The sequence below is a fragment of the Bos mutus genome, chromosome 10, assembly GCF_027580195.1.
Source record: "Bos mutus isolate GX-2022 chromosome 10, NWIPB_WYAK_1.1, whole genome shotgun sequence".
Lineage (NCBI taxonomy): Eukaryota > Metazoa > Chordata > Mammalia > Artiodactyla > Bovidae > Bos > Bos mutus.
Genome location: NC_091626.1, coordinates 97,504,274 through 97,526,501, shown reverse-complemented (window position 1 = coordinate 97,526,501; position 22,228 = coordinate 97,504,274). Strand labels below are relative to the sequence as shown.

Below are 22,228 nucleotides of genomic sequence, written 5' to 3'. Positions count from 1 at the left end.
GGCTTTCTGCTGTGCTGGCCTGTATTTCTTGTCTTTGGTGAGCCCACGGTGGGGAACTCAGTTGTGATTGGAAAGCTGTTTACAAGAAGGGAGGGAAGATACAAGGCCAAGGAGAACTTCTAAAGTCAAACTGGTCTACCCAAAGGGACAACTGAACAGCTTTCGGAGTCATCCAGAGAAAAAGTTGTGAGTTTAAATCACAGACTTCATCTTCAGTGAGGGGAGATGACACTTTAAAAACCTTTCCACTGGAAAGATTCTAGATAGGGGATAAAACAAGCAAAAGGCAGCTGCTGAGTGGTTTGGAAAGATGTGTGGGTTGAAATCAGCATATACCCTGTCACACACAAGAAATCTCTCTGCCATGTGCAGAGTGAAAGAAAGAGAGGATCAGCTGGAGGTGTTTTCTGCAGACTTTGCCTTTATGGTGCCCAGTCTCCACTCCTGGCATCCTTTCCCACACAAGTGCTTGGACCAAGTGCCTCGGGCTCTGCTCCCCACTGGTCTCCTGCTCAGCACAGCGGGAAAGGGCATGGTAGCACCATTTCCACCAAACACGCAGCCTAGCAGAGCGGCCAGAAGCAAGGACTTCAGAATTCAATTCCTGCTCCACCGCTTACCACTCGTGACCTTGGCAAGTGACATGGCCTCTTGTCCTTAGTCTCCTCTGTAAAACGAGAACAATACCACAACCATGTCACAGGACTGTGGGAGGATTAAAGGAGTAAATCTGGGCAAGTCACTTAGGACAGTGTCTGGAAATAGCACTCTGTGTCAGTTATGATGAGAGAATTTGTCCTGGGTTCTAGAGCAGCTGCAGGTTGAGCACTTATACTTGAGGAATTTCAGGTTTGGGCAAGAAGATGGGGAGCTTTGTGGGAGAGGTTTCCATTGTCCCTGAAATAAAACCCATGCCTAGTATATTGACACCATGACTGTAACCCAGATGTCCTTCTATTGTCTCTGTTCTTCCAGATAGCCCTAAAAATATGAGCTGAGAACTAACCTGGATGGTGGGGGCTTAGGCAGTTGATTCTTGAGGAAAAATGGAATATGCATCCTGCTGTCACTCATCTCTGCCTCTGCCAGCCCAGGACCTGCTGGTTGCCATCCCCACACACAGACTGGAACATCCCCCTCCTCTCCGCTCACTGACCATGGTGGTGGGACTCTGGGGGCACACACATAACCACCATTCCATCAAATCCTCTTCAAAAATCTGTGGTCAGCAGTAACGCTGAATGCCAGATTCAGGATAACTGTTACAGATGGCCAAACTGAGGTTCAAGGGGAAAAAAAAAAGATGGTTCTCGAGTGTTGCTTCAAGAACTAATGCCAGTCCTTGTGGTGTTTTCACTGCTCCTCAGCAAAACTGGAAAAATAAGAATAGCAATGAGAATTCATAAAGCAGCAATTATTCAGTTTTTGACTTGTGAGATTATGGCCTATCTTCTTTCCTGTGTCTTATGTGAGGGAAGATATTGAAATGTCCCATCCTTTGTAAAATGGTATCAATAGGAGCTGGGATTTGAAATTAGATCTTTTGAATACCTTCACTGCTATTTCACTATTTTAATTAATTTTAAATAACTTTAATTTTAAATTCAACTTTGTTAAAGTAAGTATTAAAGAATTACTTATATTGCAAATTATATACTAGATTGGATACTTGAAAATATCTTCAAATAAAACTCAGCACAAAGTTAACTCTTTGCGGCATCCTATGTAGGACTGAAAACTCAAATCCTCACATGGTCTGAAAGAAGGCTGAGCAGAGGTGCAGTTCCTGACCTCCATTGTGTGGCAGGCACTCTGTGAGGGCAGAAAGGAAAAGAAGCCTTTTTGCAAACCCCTAAGAGTAGCATTTCGGAGAAGGCAATGGCACCCCACTCCAGTACTTTTGCCTAGAAAATCCCATGGACAGAGGAGCCTGGTAGGCTGCAGTCCATGGGGTCGCTAGAGTCAGACACGACTGAGCGACTCCACTTTCACTTTTCACTTTCATGCATTGGAGAAGGAAATGGCAACCCACTCCAGTGTTCTTGCCTGGAGAATCCCAGGGATGGGGGAGCCTGGTGGGCTGCCCTCTATGGGGTTGCAGAGTCGGACACAACTGAAGCGACTTAGCAGCAATAGCAGCAAGAGTAGCATTTAAAGGAGCAGGTCTCCCCCTGCTGGCAGTGGTGGTGGCAGAATGAGTCTTAAACCACGACTGGTACTGAGGACTCAAATTGGAAAGGATTCCACAGCAAGAAGAGACGGTGCTTGGAAAACCACTCTCCGTCACAGAACCCTGAGTGTGACGACAAAGATTAAAAGAACTCATGGCACTTTGATAGGAGACTGTCATCAGAGGATGCTGATTTGCAAACCCGGTGAATCAGCAAAGAAAGAAAAAGTTTTACGTTGGTTAGCCTCGTAATGGAAATGGAAATGGAAATGGAATAACCATTTTCATGGTTATTCTATGTATCTAATTATATACAATAGAACCATACAGTACTCAGTTAAAATTATGCCTATCAGTAAACTAGTCTGATTCATTTGGTTCCACTACCAAATCTGTTTTTGAAGTTCAAATGACTGATACAGCATGGCAGTCTGGTCATTAGATAGGTGAAACCAGGGAAGTATGACTTATTTGCACTTGTGGAGGATTAAAATAATCTTCATGCTTTTGCTTATTTCACTTTTTCTCTTTGGCTGGTATGTATCCTGCTCTCAACCACTTCCATTACTGGATATCCTACTTTTACCTGACCTTCTTAAAGCTTTACTTCAACAGCAGAAAACAAGCAGGTTATTTTTCCTTTGATTTTATTAGATTTTGTTCAGAATCCACTGGCATTTATCATATTCTCTCTCATACAACTTATTAAAACATGTCTGTATTTCCTGTATCAGATTCTAAGGTATTTGAGGGCAGACAGTTTTATTCTGCCTCCAGAAGAGGCAGTATGGCCTAATGGTTTAGATCCAGGGCTTAGGAGCTCTGTCATCATGGACAAAAGCTTCAGTGCCTTCATCTAAAACATGGAAACATTAATAAACAGCGACCTCATCAACTTGTACAGACATCAGTAAGACAATGGGCTTCACTCGTGGCTTAGATGGCTAAGAATCTGCCTGCGATGCAGGAGACCAGAGTTCAATCCCTGGGTGGGGATGATCCCCTGGAGAAGGAGATGGCTACCCACTCCAGTATTCTTGTCTGGACAATCCCATGGACAGAGGAATCTGACAGCTACAGTCCATGGGGTCACAAAGAAGTCAGACACAACTCAATGACAGAACTCTCTGTCTCTCTCTCTCTCACACACACACTCACACACACACACACACACACGAAAGAGAATACATGCAGAGCTGCCTGGCTCTTCATTACTTGATAATTGTTAACAGTCCTTCCACCACCTAAACAAAAGCCATATATGCGGCAGGCACTCAATTATTTGTTGGTAGAGCTTATGCTAATAAATACATCTAATGCATTAGCATTATCTGTGTCTGGAGGACTAATGGGATTACCTATGACTCTACAAGGCTTGAATTACCAACAGAGGGCAAATTTACCCTGCCCATCTTCTAGATCCAACACTAACTTTCAATGATGCTGGCAATCAATGCGCTGCACAATCTGCACTGTCCAACCAAGTAACCATTAGCTACACGTGGTTGCTGAGGACTTGAATGTGCACAGCCTGAATGAAGAAAACACCCACGTTTTCATTTCATTTAATCAGTTTCAGTACCCCCTCATGATTAGTGGCTACCCTACTGGACAGGGTCGCTCCAGAACTTGCCTCTACCGGTGGCAATCTTTAAATTCTTCCGTGTCCCCTTTTCCAGCTGTAAAATAACTTTTTCTAATTTAGGAGGTAACCTTCACTGACTCAATGCATCGGAATTTCAACTGATCGCAACCCCATTTTTTTTTGTTTGTTTGTTTAGCTGATAACACGTTGTTCGTGGTGACACTTCAAGAACTGGCCTGAGAAACAGAATCCATTTGAAGCTCAACATCTCGGTCAGTCGCACAATGAGTCATACATCAAATGACATGAAATCACCCATCAAAAAAATACTGATTGCGTCCCTGCCACGTGAAGCACTGTCTGGAGGTAAGGAAGGCAAACCGACGCCGCGACAGGCTCGGCAACAAGATGAGCAGTGCTGGGGACGGTGGGGGCGCGGTCCGGGCAAGCCTCCTTCGGGCCGAGACCCGGCGAAGCTGCCCGGCTGCTTCCGCTCGGGCTTGCGCGCAAGTCAGCCTATGGCCCGTCCCGGTCCCCAACGCCGACGGGGTCTCGGGGTACAAACCGAGAGCGCTCTCCCGGACTGACTTCCACCCACGCCCTAAGAAGAATCACGCCTCCGGCCTTGTCTGCTAGAAGCCGACCCGCCCCGGCTTCTCCAGACCCCGCCTCAGAACTGCGCCCCACGCCTGCTCCACTGCAGCTCCTGTAGCACAAGGTCCCCGTACAAAATGGCGGTTTGGCCTGAGGAACTACTAACCATAGAGATGCCCGCCTTCCACGGATAGAGCGCCGACCTCTGAAGGACGCCCGCCCCCCGAGGACGACGTGCCGGCGTCGTCTTCCGGCTGAGACGGGAAGAGCGGGCGCCTCCAAGGGCCCTTCTAGCAGAACAGCGAGCAGTCTCGGTGGTGCCGGGTCATCCGAGCCGCGTCACGTGACTGGCGAAAGCCGTTGCCGAGGCTGCGGGGAGTGGGGAGGAGAAATGGGCGGGCGGCCGAGAGGGGGGATCGTTTGAGACGCGACGACGACGACGACGAGGTTGTCATGGAGCCGCGAGGCCGGGCTCGCGCATGCGCCGCCGTACCCGCGGGTCGTCCGCTTGTGGAGCTGCGACCCCGGTCCTAGGTGAGCGACGGAGGGCTGCGGGGGTAGGGGAAAGGGGTTTGGGCGAGGAGCCGGCGGAGAGGAAGCGGGCGCCAGGGAGAGGAGGAGGGAACAGGCAAGACGGAGAGCGGGCACTTTCGGGGTGCCGAGGGCCAGATGGTGGGAGCTGGGGGTGATTGGAGCAGGGGGTGATGCTCCCTGCCCCGTTTAGTCGGTTGGTTTTGTTGCGAGGGTTAGGACCGCGTGGGAGAGGAGGTCACGGGTGAGGAGGGGTTTGTGTGTGGGGACCAAGTAGCGCTGGTAACCCTGTGAGGGTCCTGCCCGCGCCCCCCCGCCCCGGTTTGGGGTTGTGGGGTAGGGGCGCGGGGTGGGTAGCGCCCAATCTGGACCCGGGGCACAGGTGTGCTTTTTCCAGAGACTCGCTGTCACCCACTTTGCTGGTACTTCCCCCCCCCCGGGTGACCAGCTTGTGCCAGGCGTGGTGCCAGGGGGCGGGGAGGTGGCCGAGAAGGTGGCCAGTGCCAGGTACGGAGTGAGTGGTTGCCAGTGTGTGGGTTCAGGGGACCTCCGATCCATCCAGGCCCCAGGGCACCGGGCCGCAGCCAGGCTCCCTGTGATTGCCCAAGTCCTGGTAGTACTTGCATGGCCTGGGCGTTTGCCCTGGCAGGCTGGTGGCATGCCAATCACAGCACAGTCCAAGGGTCTGCCCAGTTCTGCCCTGCTGAGCCGGCAGGCTGGTGGGTGCCTGGAGGGCGCTCCTGCTGTCTGGCGCAGATGTATCGTGGGCTGGTGCGAATGGGGAGGGGCGGTGCGCACTGTTCACTGCGAACTCTTCTCCAGGCAGGGGGTTTTGAGGAAGTTCTCTAGTCTCATCTAATCTTTGAAAGAGCAAAATGAGTAAGCCATACATACCTGAGGACATTTGTATGGAATCCGGGTTCGGGACCTTTGACCAGAATTTACAGCCAAATCGAAGCATGCAAATGTTTGTGAAAGGGAAGAGGAGTATTAGCGATGTAGGTAGACGGTTGGCTGGTGGTTTTTTTTTTCTCCTTTGTTAAAATCCACAGACATCCCCCCAGATTGGTATCTCTGAAAATGCAGACCAAGAAAAAATGACTTCAGAGAAAAACCTAGTAATGCATTTATAATTCCAACTGGGATTACTCATGGCTTTCTGGGTGGTAAAGTCTTAATTTTCTCTGGTGGTGTATCTTTATTGTATTTAAGCCTCTGCTTGGGCTTTCACCGCACATCTCTGTCTGTGCACGCCTGTTATACACGTGACACATTTTAAAGGGAACTTGAGCTCTCAGGAAAGTTGCCAAGTTGTCTATTACAGAGGGATCTGCAAGCAGCTTTTCAGATCCTTCCCTTGTGTACCTTGGGCCTCCTTTTTATCAGAAGCCTGAATCTCCATAGAGATTGTGGATTAGACCAACCTTTAGTTTGGCTGCTGGATTTAAAGGCAAAATGAGGGGTGGCTTAAAATGAGGCGTGGATGAAATACCTGTTTCCTGCAAGAGACCAGACCTAGACATTAAATCTTGAGGTGACCATGGTGTTTGAGGTGACCAGGAAATGCAGACTCCTGACCTTCAAGCCGTTCAGGTGTTTTGGTGACAGCTAAGCTGTTAGAGCTGTCCTGAGACTTGGCAGGACAGAAGGTTTGTTGGAATTTATTGTTCTGAGTATACCTCACACATGAATTGTTAGGGGCTGAGGTTGCAGAGATGAAGTCAACCCTTGAGGCTGAAGAGATGAACAGATAATTAAAGTCTAATGTAAGAAGTGCATAAATAGGAGAACCAAGTGCCGTGCCACGCTTGTTAGAATTTTTTATCTTACACCTATGGATGTAAACCTCTAGATATATTGGTTCACTTTCTGTTGGGAGTTTTAGTGTATACTGCTCTCTCTGGGAACCTTTTGGATCGTGTGTTACATGTGCACTTATAAGAGGCCTTTTTCAGGTCAATTCAAGCTTAGCTCGGAGTCCTTCTAATGCAGAGTTAGGCTCATGGATCTGAGATGTGTGTAAGACAGTTGTCGTGGTTTCCAGTCTGTGCCAGGAGTCAGAGATGGCACAGTGGGTATGAGCTTGGTAACCCATCTTCAACGCCTGGTCAGCTTATGAGCATCTGACTTTATTGTAAAATGATAACAACCAGGAACATAATCTTCTTAAAGTTCTCGGACTTTGCCACCATCGTGGCCACCAGTGGTAAGTGCCGTCGCTCTGCCTCTCTGTGGTCGGGGGCCTCGTCTGTGCTGTGTATGAACGGGTCTGTTGTTCACTGGCTAACTGGCATCTTCAGCGCCACTCCCAGGAGGGAAGCACGTCTCTCAGGGGAAAGGTCGGATGGCATGTAGCCCTTTGTTCTGATGCCCACTTGAACTTCTCCAGGACACTGAGACTGCTGAAAGAGAATTTTACTTAGGACAGAGGCTTTCATATTTTTAGCACTTCCACATCGAAAGCAGTCACTTTCTTATTCTGAAGTAGATTATGCAGTCTCTATTTCCAATTGCCACCAATTCCCCAGAATCTAAAATTTTTACATCTGTTCTCCTTTTAACGTCCACATTTTAGCATTTTGACCCCACTATCAGTATTGTCCTGAAAATTCTCAGATGAGCAGGATAAATTCCTGTGTATTTTCTGTTCATTGACTGCAGCTTAATAACAGTAGCAAGACCTTGTTCCTTGTCTTGTTGCAAGGATTGTGGAAGAAGTTGGGATGCTTTATCTCAAATGCCTGTAAAATAATCCATTTCATAAGATAATGTGAAACTTTGTCACGTTCTGAATTAGTTGCAATAGCCATAAGCTACCTTCCCAATCTAAATCAGTAGCAGGGTCAGGCTTGAATTTAGTCTGATGGCCCATCCACCAGGGAGAGCTGCTGCTGTTTTTGAAGAAGCCCTCTGTTCAGTTTCAGACAGCAGTATACACTTGTTGGGTTTCATACAAAAGGACCCATATTTAATTAGAGAACAGTTTTGCATTTTATTTTGCTTTTTAAACTGACTTGTCCGTGCTGTCAGACTTCCTCGCTGTCCATTGGAGAGACATGCTTTTGCATAGTGCCATGAGAGGTGTGACAGGGCCTGGAAGACCTGGGTTCGATCCCTGGGTTGGGAAGAAGTCCTGGAGAAGGAAATGGAAACCCACTCCGGTATTCTTGCCTGAAGAATCCCATGGACAGAGGAGCCTGGTGGGCTACAGTCCATGGGGTCACAAGAGTCGGACACGACTTAGCGCTGTCTTTTTTTTTAATGAGAGGTGTGACAGGTGCTTTCACGCACGTGGGACTAAATGTGCTCCATCAAAGAGTGCTCAGCATGGAGCGGACTGAGTGGGGAAGCCGCTGGCCTTGAATGAGTTAGATACGGTACAGACTAATTTTTATTGGTAATTGTATTTAATTCAGGCTCGTTCTGATCAGCATGCATGCATTAGTCCACTTCTACTGTATGCAAAAGAGCAAGAGAGCTGTTCAAGGATGCCTGTAAGCATCCTTGGCTTCTATTTAATTTTATTTCCAATCCCTCCTCTGCTTCTGGAGTGGTTGATGTTCTTCACTAGATCCTGTATTAGCAGAAACTTTCACACTCGGCATTTTGAGGGTGTTTTTAGATACGCAGCTGTCTCACAGGGGGCCCATGTTTCTCTCTACTCAGAAGGATGAACGGATGGAGTCGAAAATGAATCATGAATAAGAATGCCACCAGCTGTAGCTTAAACGTACCACCTCGTCCATTTGGGCTGTCATGACAAGACACCACAGACCGCTTGGCTTATAAACCACAGAAGTTTATTTCTCCCAGTTCTGGAAGCTGAAAGTCCAAGCTTAGGGTGCTGGCATGGTCCAGGGACAGCCCTCTTTTGGGTCACAGACTTCTCACTGACTGTGGTGCAAGGGGCTGGGGACCTCTCTGGAGCCTAAGGCACTCATCCCATGAGGTGAAGCCCTTGTGACCTAAGCCCCACCTCCTAATACCATCATCTTGGGGGATTAAGATTCCATATATGAATTTTGGGGGACACAGACGTTCAGACTGGAGCACTTACCAGTTGCGTTGTTGTTGTTGTTTCACCTGTTGGTCCGCTGTTCTCTTTATCCCTGCAGTATCCTGTGTTCTTACTGTGCCGCCTCTCCAGCTGCCATTCCGTGGCTGTTCAGAAAAGAAAGTGAAAGTGTTAAGCTCAGGCGTGTGTCCGACTCTTTGCGACCCCATGGTCTGTAACCCACCAGGCTCCTCTGTCCCTGAAATTCTCCAGGCCAGAATACTGGTGTGGGTTGCCATTCCCTTCTCCAGGGGATCTTCCCGACCTGGGGATCAAACCTAGGTCTCCTGCATTGGAGGCAGATTCTTTAGCATCTGAGCCACCATGGAAGCCCTGGCTGTTCAGAGGGCCCTGTTAAAATATCTTGAAGGGCTCATTGGTCTCACAGTTTGCGCTGTTAACCTATTTCTGGATCTGCTTTGAACTAGCTGTGTGTCACTGGATCAAATCTAGGCGTCTCTCCAGGAAGAGGGGAACCAGGTCTATTCGATTCACTCTGTACCCCCCAGTTCCTAGCACCATGCCTAGTTCACAACAGGCGCTCAGGAAATATTTTAAAATGACTGAATATAACTTATCTGAGCCTCAACTTCCTCTTCTGTAAAATGGGATAACAACTGAGAAGGACGTTTTGAGGCTCAAATGAGATAATCTTAACATCAATAGTGTTACGGGCGTTTGTGGATCAAAGCACTGTGTATCTGGTCTTCCGTGTGCATAGACGCACTTTCTAAGCCAGAATGTGGCATGCATATATAAGGAGTTGTTTTTTTCTCTGTTCACTACCTCTAAAGAACTGAAAGGTTAATCTGAGAAACTACACTCTGGGAGGTGGCAGAAAGTCTCGGGCCTGCGGAGGTATCCTGGGAAGCAGGCCTGGTCCGAGGTAGGCATCCCCTCTCCTCTCTTCTCCCTCAGGGAGCATTCCAGAGAGCTAATCAAATGTGCCTTTGTTAGCAGTTTACAAAGCTTCCACTGAATGGTCTGTGTGCTTTGCATTTGTAATGGAATTAGAGGGCAGGGAGAGGACAGTGAGCCTGCCTTTGGGTGGAAACCATTCTCCTGCTGAGTAAACGTGTAGCCTTTGTCAGCTGAGACCTCTGAGAAAGTGCCTGCAGAGAACGTGGGTGAGGCCCGTGTCCTTTGCCCCGACTTTACTCACAGCTTGCTCACCTGTCCCAGCTCTCCAGGCAGTGACTTCTTACGTAACTGTTGTTTTTTCACAGGGCCGTCCAGATGAAAAGAGTACTGATGAGTCCCCTTGCTGCCCAGTAAAACATGGAGAGGAAGAACCCGTCCAGAGAGGGCTCTCGAAGGCTGTCAGCCAAACCAAGCAAGGGCTCAGAGATGAAAAAGGCGGCTCGTCAGCTCGGCCTGGCAGCCGCTGAGTCAGATAAGGACTCTGGATTTTCAGGTTAAAATTACCTTATCCTTTCTACACTGTAGTGAATGATTTACCTGAAAAATGTCCTCCGTAAAACTCATTTGTGTGATAAGGATGGGAAGATTTCACCCACAGGAGAAATGAATGGCTCTCTGGTCTCTTAAAATGGTAGTTCTGTTGCCACATGGCAGGGTATTCATCAGAGTCACAGTGGGGTTAGTTCTGAAGGAATGGTTTGACGTCTTTTTTCAGCTCAGACTCTCAACTTCAAATCTTACACGTTTCCCACTGTGGCAAGTGGTTATGGGAGAAAAGATATAAAATACTCGTAATTCTGTTGTCTTTCCTCCTTTCTCACAGGAATAGTTATATTGCAGTTACCCTGCATTCCAGTAATCACATTGGAAAAAAAAACTGCATGTTGTCACCACATATAACAAATTTAACAAAGGTAGTATATAATTTGTTAAGATATCTTTTTTCTAAGAAAGTATTTTGTTAAGTTTAAAAACGTTTCCTCCTGACAGCTCATCCCTGCCAGTGTTTGCTCTTTGTGCTTGGTCTGTGAGTCTCCTGGCCCCATTCCAGACCTGAGGACCTATTAGAGACGAGAAAGCAGGACACTTTTTCTTCCTAGTTTTTCTGGAACAACTAGCTGCATACCCAGTAAATCTTGTAATTTTGTGCTGAGGCTTTTTTTTAATCTCCAGGTCTGAGAGTAGTGGCTTAAATACGGCTTGAGTGGCAACATTTTTGGCCCAGGGGATGCAGAGGGGTGATGCCAGGGGATTTGATCTGGGCCAACATCCCGAGAGCAGAGCCCTCTCCTGGAGGAAGATTTCTGTTTTCCAGCCCACAGGACTAATCAGTCCATCTTGTCGATTTATGAATTTATAGTGAGAAATGCAGCTCTTAGGAACCCTGAACTCTCTCACCCTTAGACTGGTAAATTTTCTCTCTGTAGGTCAAGCTGCAGGGGAAGCCAGGTTACCAGTAGATTGTTGCTCAGAAAGGAGCAGAGCACCGCGTCAGGGATTAGAATAAGGGCAGTTCAGGAAAGTTAGGGCCAGCGTATAGCTCTTTGGGTTTTTCTTCTCAATCTTTTCACATTGTTTCCCAAGCTCACCTCATCATAAGGCTCGTCTGATGCATTTGTTAAAAAACACCAGGCCCCTCTCCTGGAGATTGTGACATGGAGGGTCTGCGGGGAGGGCCTGGAGTGTGGGTTTCCTATTTTTACAAGTGTCTCTGGTGATGCCTGTGATCAAACAGGTTTGGGAAACTTTGCAGGCCTAGTGTCTTTTTTTTTTCTTTCTGTCTTAATATCATATTTGTTGTTTTTTTTTTTTATATATATCATAAAGGTAATATATGCTCATTGTAGAAGCTTAGAAGTTTAGGTACATGCAGAGAAGAAAATAAATATTGACCGTAACCCCACCCCCTGTTGTTCTCAATACTGCGGCCGTTTTGGTACTTCCTCTAACAACCTCAGCTCCATCAGGCCGCCTGTTTTGTAGCATGTTGCGCAGTCTGGGTAGTTTTTCTGAAAGTTTCCTGTTCTCAATGCAGCAGTGCTTTAAGAAGTTTTGTGCTGTTCCGACATAAGGCAGTCTTAAAAATACTCAGACTCATGTGCCCCAGAAGGTGGTCCTAGTGAAGGCCTCCAGCCACTTCTGGCCAGGTGCCAGTGGTGTCATCGCTGCTGGAGTTATCCTTTCAGTTACCTTGGGATGTGTAATTGGCAGTTATTAATTAGCTGAGTCCATATTTAGGTTTTTCGCATTGTCTCAGTAGTGTCCTTTATAACTGTTAGTCTTTTTTGTATATTTGCTTGTTTTGGGCGCAGAACTCAGTTGAAGGTTGTGCATTTCATTTCATTGTCCTGTCTTTTCGATCTTCGTTAGTCTAGAACAGTTCCCTTGTCTTCCCTTTTCTCTCCTTTCTTTTTTTCATGAAATCAGCATCGTTAAATGATTAGGCCTGTTGTTTTGTAGGATGTTTCACACTGCACTTCTCTGGTAGCTTCCCCAGTATTAGAAACAGAATAAACATTTTTTAAATAGAAAACTAAATTTTTGATGTTATATCCTCATTGCAACACATGAGGTGACTCCTAGGTTTGTCTTATTCTTGGTGATGCTCTGATTAAGGGAGTAATTGTAGACCTGATTTCTTTATTATGAAAGTATTCCTTTCTCTTTGTAGTTAATAAGCAGTTTGTGGGATGATACTTTGAGATTGTGTGACTCAACAATTGTGTGACTCTTTGCCAACAGCCTCTTGACCCTGGTTTTTGCATCCATTGATGATGCTTACCTGAACCAGTTATTAAATTTGTGGTTTGAAAAATGGTGATCTAATTCTGTATCATTCCTTTACATTTTATTAGCTGTTGATCTTCTTTAAGGAAACACTTCTCTGCCCCCTTTTTTGAGCATCACTGGGGATTCACGGAATTCTTTTCTGATTTGGTTTGTCAACCCATTATCAGTATTCTTTCTGATACCAGGTCGTCCCACATTGGGTCAGTGGGGGTCCCTTCTAGATGGCACCTGTGTCTTGGACGTGTCTCGCATTTGTGTTTGAGCGCTTCCTTGCTTTCTAGCCTAGACAATAAGATGTCTAGGCTTCCCTGCCAAAGACATCAGCCATTTCTCCAAGGAGCCCGGGTTTCCTTTTCATGCAGAATGGTATTTGCATAGAAAACAAGATACATGTACTGGGTACGTACTTTTCTTCTGAAGTTCTTTGTTTCCGGCCCAGTAGTTCTTAACTAAAGGTACACATCTGGATTACTTGTGGTGCTTTGTGAAAATACGTGTGCCTGGACCCCAGATAAATCAATTCCATAGATTGAGGGGAAGACCCCAAGACCCATAATTTCTGAAAAGCATCTCTGGAGAATCTGATTAAAGCAAGTGTTGACAGTTGCAGTCTTCTAAATTATAGTCACATTCCAGTCTTGCCTCATCCAGACGACACTGAGATTTTTGACGAGCATCTAGGGTATTCCCAGCCTCCTTACTTGCAGTCTCTTGGTTTACTCCAGCAAGGAACTAATTAAGTCCTTTCTTTATGGATGTCACGTAGAGCAACCTTCTTTTCTTGGCCGTGGAGAGAATCTTTCCATCACCCGTTGTACAGGATCCCCAGTAGGCACACTCACCATGCATTTAGGACACTAACAAAGGAAGTGCTTAACTGGGTGGAGGAGGAAAACAAAGACAGACATCCTGAGCCTCCGCTTGATGAACTTATCCAGACTTTTACAGTTAGGGAACTTAGGAGGCATCTATTTTAGTTTCAGCAAAGTGGTAAGTCTTGGGGTTTTATTGTTACTTGTTTTGGTTATTACTACATCATGTGGTGCCCAGAGCCACTAAAGATCTTCATCTTTTCTCAGGTTCCATGCACACTCCTCTCCCTTTTCAACCACAGATTCTTAAAAGTAATGAGCTAACTTTGAAGCCTTTACCCACTTCTGTAGATTGGCGATGATTACTTTTACATGAACCCTAATTGATGCTGGCTTTTGTCTATAAGAGAGTTAGAATGGAGTCTGCTGTCCTAGGGCAGTGATCCTTAATCTCTTGGGGTAGGAGGGATAATTATGCATCCCATTGAGAATCCCATGAAAGATAGACATGCTGGAAGAATTCTCAAAAGCACGGATCACAAATGTTCCATTCGCTTTCAGGGGGTCTGTGGCTCCCCAGGAGGACTGGTTGGGAGCCTGAGTGAACTGACTGTTTCTCTGCCCAGCAGATGGGAGCTCAGAATGCCTGAGCTCGGCCGAGCAGATGGAGTCCGAGGACATGCTGAGCGCCTTAGGCTGGAGCCGAGAGGACAAGCCAAGGCCAAGCTCCAAGCCCGCGAGCGGAGCCTTCCCAACACTGTCCCCCATGGTGGTCATGAAGAATGTGCTGGTCAAACAGGTGAGGAGGACCGCGCGCTCGTCACTTCTTTGCACACTCGAGTTTCTGAGCTTCCTGTGCACAGAGTTTCTTTGCGCCAAGGAGGGATGTGAGAAGCAGACCACCAGAAACCACACCAACAAGTGCTGTGCTCCTGGGAAGAGGGCGTGGCCTTTTAGCTACTGACCTGGACTGAAGAAAGGAATACAAGAGGCAGGACGCGTATTCTCATTTTCCAGACAGTAAGACTGCGCCCCTCATTTGTCCAAAGGTGTCTGGAATACCTTAGTCATGTTTAAAGGAACCAAGCAGAAATGTTCTATTATTCCACAGTACATCTAAGATATAACAGAGTTTAGGGTTGAAGCAAAAGGCTCTTTTAATTTGAATTTCCCTGGGGACTTTGAGAAGTATTTAAGAAGTAGAGGCAATTTCCCTGTTTCTCATGTTATATTCTGAGCATTTTCTTAGTAATCAGCCAGAGCTATGTTATTAGCGAAAAAGCAACTCTTTGGTATAGGTATGACTTTACCAGCAGACTCCACACAGCATTGCCATAGAATTGAATAGTACCTTGTTTCAGGTTTTATTATATAACTATGCAAATTATGTGGTTATTATCTAGATACGAAAGAAAAGATTTAGATGAAAAATCTAAGCTTAGCTCCAGTGTTTGAGTCAGAGAACTCAGTCGCATGAACTTAATTAAAGAACATGTAACCTTATCCTGCTTTTCTCTGAAACAGACTAGTCCTCTCGTGGTTCTGTTAATGAGGCTGCTTGAAGCTAGTGAAGTTTGCAATCTGGCTGTGTGTAGGTGACCTTCCCACCTTAAGTGGAAGAACATGGCTGTAGCCTGATAGGAAACCCTAATGTCTTAACTCTTACCTAGTTATCACTGAGCAACTCAAACTGATTTTCAACAAGGCAACCTGGTGAGTTTGGAAAAAGAATTTGAAGGTATTTGCTTTGACAAATCATATGTCAGCTGGAAGCACGGCTCTCCTCTCTGAAACGAGGAGATTTGAATAAAGACATGAAATGGAGCCCAAATGAGGTTGTTCAGGCCCCACCAGTGCTCCTCAGAACTCCTGTCTCCTGCTCTTTCCTCTCTGCCTTCCTCTCCGGCCCCCTTGTCGCTCTTTCTTAGGCGTCTGTGTTTTTTGTTGTGGGTGTTGTAGCTCCTGAAGGCAGAGAACAGCCCGCAGTTGCTGGTGAGGAGGCGGGCCCAGCAGAGCCGTCGTCTTCAGGATAAAGACCCACTGGGAAGGCTTGATCAGGAGACAGGAGGCTTGGGGGCAGACTGACCTGATGGAGCGGTCTAGGAGTTTTGTGTTTTCACATATGCTAGAATTCCAGCACATTTCAAATTTTAAAAATCTTTGCTTATTATATAATGTCTTAATTATTGCTGCTTGGTTTTAGGTATTTTTCTCTTGTGAGTCTGATTCCAGTTCTGTCACCAGACTATGTCTTCTTACAGACAAATTATTTCATCACTGTGGACTTCAGTTTCCTCATCTTTAACATGAGGCTTTATGTGAAATGATCCTGAGATCCTGTGCAGGTCTAAAATCTTGTCTGGTATTCCCTTAGATGATTTTAACAAGAGTGGTATCCTTGTACAAATCTAATAATTGGTACAAACAGACTAAGTCAGTGGGCATAACAGCAGCACTAGAAAGAGTAATCTTGGGAAAGCAATGAACTGGGTATTTTCTGGGTCTGTTTGCCTTGGAGGTCAATCCCTGTGGTGTGATTGACCAAGGGGACAGCCTGAAGTTTTGCTTGTGGCTGAGCTGCACTGGGCTGATGTCTTCTTTGAAAGACTCCTGATTTCTGTGTCTCCTCTGCTGGGGGAGCGTGGTTGCTAGGCCCAGCATTGCTTGCTTGTTATTGCAGCACCTCTCAGTATACTTGAACACCAGGAGGACTCCAGAATGGACTTTCCAGGTCATCCCACCCTTTGCACAGGAGATGCACTGTAGTTGAACTTGGCTAAGAGTTCCTAACCAGGTACCTAAGGATCTGAAATGTATGCAAATCAGGTGCCCACGTGGGAGCATCACTTTCTGCAGATAAATCACGTGACTCCACCAAGGGGGAGAGCCTCTGTCAGGGCTCTCTCTGCCTGGCCTCAGGTGTTTATGACTTTATTCTCAAATCTCCTCATTTCAGTGAGGAGAGCTGTGCTTCCAGCCAGGCCCAAAGACAGGAGAATACTGAGACAGCCATGTGAAATCACACCCAGTGTGGAAGCCCCGCAGGTGGTGGCTGTTACTGCCTTGCAGAGCTTTGTGGTTGTTGAGGGTCATTGCCATAAAAGCAGACCTGTGGACTCCTGACAATAGGTAACTTTTTAAAAAAAATATGTAACTTTTTAATCAAAAGTTGATTTCAAGTAAAAGAAATTCCACAAGTAACTAAAGGAAGACCTTACTTTGGTGTAAAGTCACATTTATGGTATTGAGACAAGCACGTTTTAATTTACGCCAGCAAATCGTACTGTCCATACTTTTACTGCCTCAGTTGTGGCCTTGACTACGTCATTACTCCACTTACCTACGCTTTTCTTTTTCTTGAGTGACAGCACTTGAATTAAAGATAGCCATTTCCTCCAGTTTTCCCTTAAGAGAGAAAATCTGCGCTGTCAGACTCAAGTGAATATTGAAGCCACTTTCATCTCGTCTTATCAAGAAGGGCTACCCCGTGTGTGGAAAGCTCTGTCCTTCCATCTGAGTATGTGCTTTGCCCCATGGACAGCCTCGGGTAACAAGCAGTTTGCCGCTCTTTCCCTTTGTCTGCAGGGCAGCAGCTCTTCCCAGCTCCAGTCGTGGACTGTCCAGCCCTCCTTTGAAGTGATCTCTGCCCAGCCACAGCTCTTATTCCTTCATCCGCCTGTCCCGTCTCCTGTCAGCCCGGGTCACGCTGGTGAGAAAAAATCGGACTCCAGGAACTACTTGCCCATTCTCAATTCTTACACCAAAATAGCTCCTCACCCTGGCAAAAGGGGCCCTGCCCACAGTGCAGAAGAACGAGAAGGCGGCATGCAGAAGAAGGTCTGTACTGAGAGACTCGGCTCCGGCCTGTCTGCTCGCGAGCCAACCAAGACCGGTGCTGGCCCACCCCAGCCCCCGACCCCCGCGCCCCCCAGCACCAAGCTTGCCGAGGACTCGGCTCTGCAGGGCGTGCCCTCCCTGGTGGCAGGTGGCAGTCCACAGACTCTGCAGCCAGTGTCCAGCAGCCATGTGGCTAAAGCTCCCAGCCTGACCTTTGCCTCCCCCGCCAGCCCCGTCTGTGCGTCTGACAGTACCCTGCACGGGGTGGAGAGCAGCTCCCCGCTGTCCCCGCCGGCGGCCAGTTACAGCTCCGCTCTGTGGGCCGCCGAGCACTTCTGCCGCAGCCCAGATAGCTTTCCAGAGCAGCGGCAGAGCAAGCACAGGCGCTTTCAGAATACCCTGGTAGTCCTGCACAAATCTGGTTTGCTGGAGATCACTTTGAAAACCAAGGAGTTGATTCGTCAGAACCAGGCAACTCAGGTGGAACTCGACCAGCTCAAGGAGCAGACCCGGCTGTTCATAGAGGCCACTAAGAGCAGGGCTCCTCAGGCCTGGGCCAGGCTGCAGGCATCTTTATCATCAGGGTCAGGTCATACCGGCAGTGACCTGGAAGCATTCTCTGAGCAGCCAGACATATAACATCGAAGGCATATTCTCCTGTTACTTGAGTGCTTCTTTTTAACTCTTTTACTGTTACTACTCCTGTTTCCCAAAGCTTACATAAGATCTTTTCCTTTTAAACTCAGACTGTTCAATGGTTCACTTACGAAGCCACACGCCAGGACCTGGCTGCTGTCTTAACCTGTGGTCTATGCAGTTTACCTTTGTCTCTGTTCCAGCGAGGACCTCAGGTTTGGGTGCCCTTGAGTCCCTCTTCCTCAGCCGCAGGCAGTTTGATGGCTCACGGGGCAAAATGTGAGAGGTGATTGTGCGGGGCCCTGCTAGCTGTCACCTCCCGCCACCCCACTCACCAGCCCTGATCGAGGGTGCAGTGACGCAGACGAGCGCACAGAGCAGCACCTGTCAAGTCAGGGAGCAGGTGACATGAGGAACCCTTCATGGATCTTCCCTTGAAGGTCTTAGTCACAGACGAAAATATAAGAGGAGGGTGCTTGCCTTCCACAAGGCCCTGTGCCCTTTGGCAGAAACCTGAAATGTTTTGGCACAGATTGCTCTTCGGATGCAAGCACTTAATCACTAAAAGCTTTGTTTTTTTAAACTTGAAAGTCAAAGAGAAAGAGTAGCACTGTTAACTCTTACACTTTAATCATAAGCCAGATTTTTCTTAAACTGGTAGGCGAAATACTTCAGATTTGTAAAGTATAGAATGGATTTAGGACCATCTGGAGCTACAGTTGATGAATTGCATTTTTGACTCATGCAGTCTAAAGAAAGGAGAAATGGCTAGCATCTCTTGGTTAGGAGCTGGAAGATTCTAGTAATTTATGCCTTTTTTTCCTCTCTCCTTTTGAAACAATGCAACCTGTTTTATATGTTAAAATCTTAAAGACAGCTTCATGGTTTCCAATTGTGTAATCCAAGTCAGCCCTCTGCTACCACTTTTTTTTCCTGCTTGTTTTTACAAAAGAAGAAAGAAAATATTAAGCTTGATTAACTTTGAATTAAAATCATTGCAAGGTTATGACATACAAGTCTACAAAAAATTGGAAAACATTCTTGTTACCCATTTTCTTTCCACATCCAGAGTTTTCATTTGTCTGATGTCACAGTGATGTGGAGCAGTCTTCCGTGTTTCTTTTATGCGTCGGATTTTGGCAGTGAAGCCAGAGGTATAGTGGGTTCTGTGAAGTAGAAGAGTATTATGAGGACTTGCAGGTTTTACACACTTTTCTGGCTTCATTGTAAACCAGATTTCTAGGTTGTAAAGCTGCCAACTTCTTATCCTCCCATTTAAAAAATTTCATTCTCTTGAAAATCTTAAGAAATCCTGGATGACCAACTTCATTTTTTCTGCAAGGAAGATCGTCTTGAAGTTCTTGCAAGGCCAGAAGCTAATGCTCATATTTACTATGTAGTCATAACTCTTCATATAGTTTTAAAATTACAAGGCTTTGAATTGCCTGCATTTTGTTCTCAAACACAGTTTAGAAATAAACAACCCGGTAAACTCTCTTAGACTCTCCTGATCAACACAGAATTAGTACCTGCCATGTGCTTTCCGGAAGAGTTTCAGAAATCGGAGCAAATAGGTCCTTAAGCAGGCTCAGCTGCTTTTAATATTTTTTCTCTTGGCCCACTCCCTTTGCCTCCCCTCCATCTGTGTGGTGCTACCGCAGCTCCGCTCTGCACACCATGCTAGGAAGCTTCCTTTTTGGCAGAATATGTTTGGCAGCAAAGCCATAGAAACAGGTGCATTCAGAACAGCCTGGGCACCAGGCATGAGTCTTACTGAGTCAAAAATCTGAACACACTTGCTGAGAACCAAATTTACGCCATCGGAAAACTCCCCTGTGGAGCCGTACGCGTCTTGGACTCTTCTTCCTAGATGAAGGTTTGCACTTCCCTCCTGTCAGGCAAAGATGCCGAAAGCCATCAGCAGTGCTCGCTGCTGAGGGGCAGGGGGAAGCAGCACCCACCCTGGCTCCTCTCTGATCTTGTAACTTGGTGCCGTGAGTCCCTCTAGGCTGTTGGCATGGGTGTCTTTCCCTAGTGGAGGAGTAAGCAGATGAAGCCAGCTAGAGAAGCTGGTCCACCAAAGAGACATCCACTGAGACTAGCAGACGTGTGGGGCCAGAAGCCAGACAGACAAGTGGAGGAACCTCAGAGTTGACGGAAGGACCTGCGTTGGTCTCACACGGCTGTAAGTAGTCACGGTCTTCCTGATGCGTGACCTGATCTCATCTGAAGTTCTGCGGCAAAGCTGTTGTTTTCTGAGAGCCGTTCTTAACTCACACCAACCCTTAAGTTTTGGCAAGATGGTGTTGGCAGTGTTGAAAGACATCTAGAAAAAGCTGCTGATTTAATTGGTTATGGGAATGGAGTTTGGTGACATTTGTAATTTATTACACTCTCCTTGCTTTTATTGATTATGGTATTGTCTGAGTTTGATTCCTTTGGCAGAACAGTAACTCTCGTGCATATATTGAAGTGTCTTTCCAGCTATGAATTCTTTACGGTAGAGGTTTCTTTACCAAATGTGAATTCTTTTGAGGAAGTATGAAGTTTTGTAGAAATTGACTGTGAAACGTCAGAGAAAAATAAAAGTCACTTACTTGAAAACTATTTGGCCTTTGGGATTTATAACTGCTTAAAACACTGAAATCAAGAGTAAATGTTTGATTGATAAAGGTTTCATACACATATTCTCAAGGTATTTGGGGATATTGAGATTAGACACTGAACTTGTGGAAATTCACTGTTCAGACTCCCACCAGTGTGAACTTAAAGGCGATGCAGGCACTCTTAAGATAAATGGGTGGTTTGACATTATTCTCTAGAGTCATGGAGGGTTTATATTGGGTAGGTTGGGAGGAGAAAAGAGAATACAGTCCATTGGTTTCTTCCATCTGATACGATACTTTCACATACGGAATTTTTAAATGACAAAACCACTGTAGTTGTCTACTGGGATAAACTAAAGCCACATTAAGTAAAGATCTTTCTACTACAGGGAGGTCCTTAATGAGTGCCTCTCCATGCCTTTTCGTTCATACTTCTCTGAGTTGATTCCTGAGACTCTGCTCCTCCTCAAAATTCACCTACTGAATCTCAGTGGGGAAATCTGTCGAGTCTTCCCTGTCCTGAGGCCAGTCAGGACACCCCTCCTGGGATTTTTTTAAGTCACTGGAAAATAAGAAACTTATCCTCATTTAAAGTCCTGAAGGATTGTCATAGTCTTAATTCTTACAGCGTTATTCCTATCCTACACAATTTTTTAAGCAACTTTTCAAAATATGGCTGGAAGTGGCCCCTCATGAAACAGAGAACCAGCCTCCCATAAGAGATGGAGACCAGAGACATGGGAGCCCAGAGTGGATCCTGAGAGGCTCGGGAGAGCTGGGTCACTCTCACCGTTGCTCCTGGCCCTTTGGCGTGATTCCTGCGTGTGGAGACACTAGCCTGTTGCAAGCATGTCCGCTTCATCCACGTCCCTTGGGGCATCACTGCAGAGCGTGGCCTGGTGCGGTGGGGTCCAGAGCCCTGCATGCACCTCTCCCATCTGTCCCTCATTGGCCGGCTGACTTTGGATAGGCATCCCTCCTCTCAGTGGAATAATGGAGCGTCGGAAGTTGTCCTCTCTGGGGTGCTTCCCAGCTGTAACCACGTGTAAGATCTCTGGCTGTATTACAGCGAGCCTGATGGTATGTTATCTGACAATAACAGCTCTTCCTCAGTTTACTGTGGGGTTCCATCCTGATAAACCCATCATAAGTTGAAAATACCCTAAGTCAAAAATGCATGTGATCCACCTAAATACCGAACCATCATAGCTTAGCCCAGCCTCCCTTAAATGTGCTCAGAACACACACATCAGCCTGCGGCTGGGCGAGCTCATCTCACACAGGCATTGCAGGCAGATTCTATACCATCTGAGCCACCATAGGGGCTAACAAAGGTTAGGTGTATCGTGCATTTTTGACTCTGGATAGCTCACGTAGTTTGTTGATTGTTGCACTGAAAGTGAGAACAGAACAGCTGTCTTGAGAATGGTGGTGAGTGTATCTGTTGTTGACCCTCGCGATGGCATGGCTGACCGGGAGCTGCCCACCATGAGGACATAGGATTGTACCGCACGTCACTCGGCCAGAGAAGAGATCAAAATTCCAAGTAGGGTCTCTACAGAAGGCCCATCTCTTTTGCACCATTGTAGAGCCGGAAAACCCTAAGTCAGAGACCGCCTGTAATCTGTTAAATTTTAAAGAAAACCCTGGGGTGCCCACAAAGCAGGTTCCTAGTGCTTAGTTGATTTTAAA

At 46.6% G+C, this 22,228-nt stretch overlaps 1 protein-coding gene across 2 annotated transcripts; it reads left to right on the top strand.

Moving 5' to 3' along the window:
- The first annotated feature begins 4,570 nt into the window (after window positions 1-4,570).
- On the top strand, window positions 4,571-20,537 carry CIPC (CLOCK interacting pacemaker). 2 transcript variants are annotated; one of them, XM_070378456.1, is made up of 4 exons: window positions 4,571-4,883; window positions 10,161-10,348; window positions 14,087-14,256; window positions 17,043-20,537. In XM_070378456.1, exons 2-4 carry the CDS (start codon window positions 10,213-10,215, stop codon window positions 17,931-17,933), a joined length of 1,197 nt encoding a protein of 398 aa, XP_070234557.1. In that variant the 5' UTR covers window positions 4,571-4,883; window positions 10,161-10,212; the 3' UTR covers window positions 17,934-20,537. The 2 variants fall into 2 exon arrangements, with proteins under 2 accessions (XP_070234557.1, XP_070234558.1); XM_070378457.1 differs by lacking the exon at window positions 10,161-10,348.
- The last annotated feature ends 1,691 nt before the right edge of the window (window positions 20,538-22,228 follow it).

Bases quoted from the DNA above. Each gene is read 5' to 3' on its own strand.
- CIPC (XM_070378456.1), top strand. From the start codon at position 10,213: ATGGAGAGGAAGAACCCGTCCAGAGAGGGCTCTCGAAGGCTGTCAGCC. The intron at 10,349-14,086 runs GTTAAAATTACC...TCTGCCCAGCAG, and splicing joins TAAGGACTCTGGATTTTCAG to ATGGGAGCTCAGAATGCCTG. The intron at 14,257-17,042 runs GTGAGGAGGACC...CTTTGTCTGCAG, and splicing joins AGAATGTGCTGGTCAAACAG to GGCAGCAGCTCTTCCCAGCT.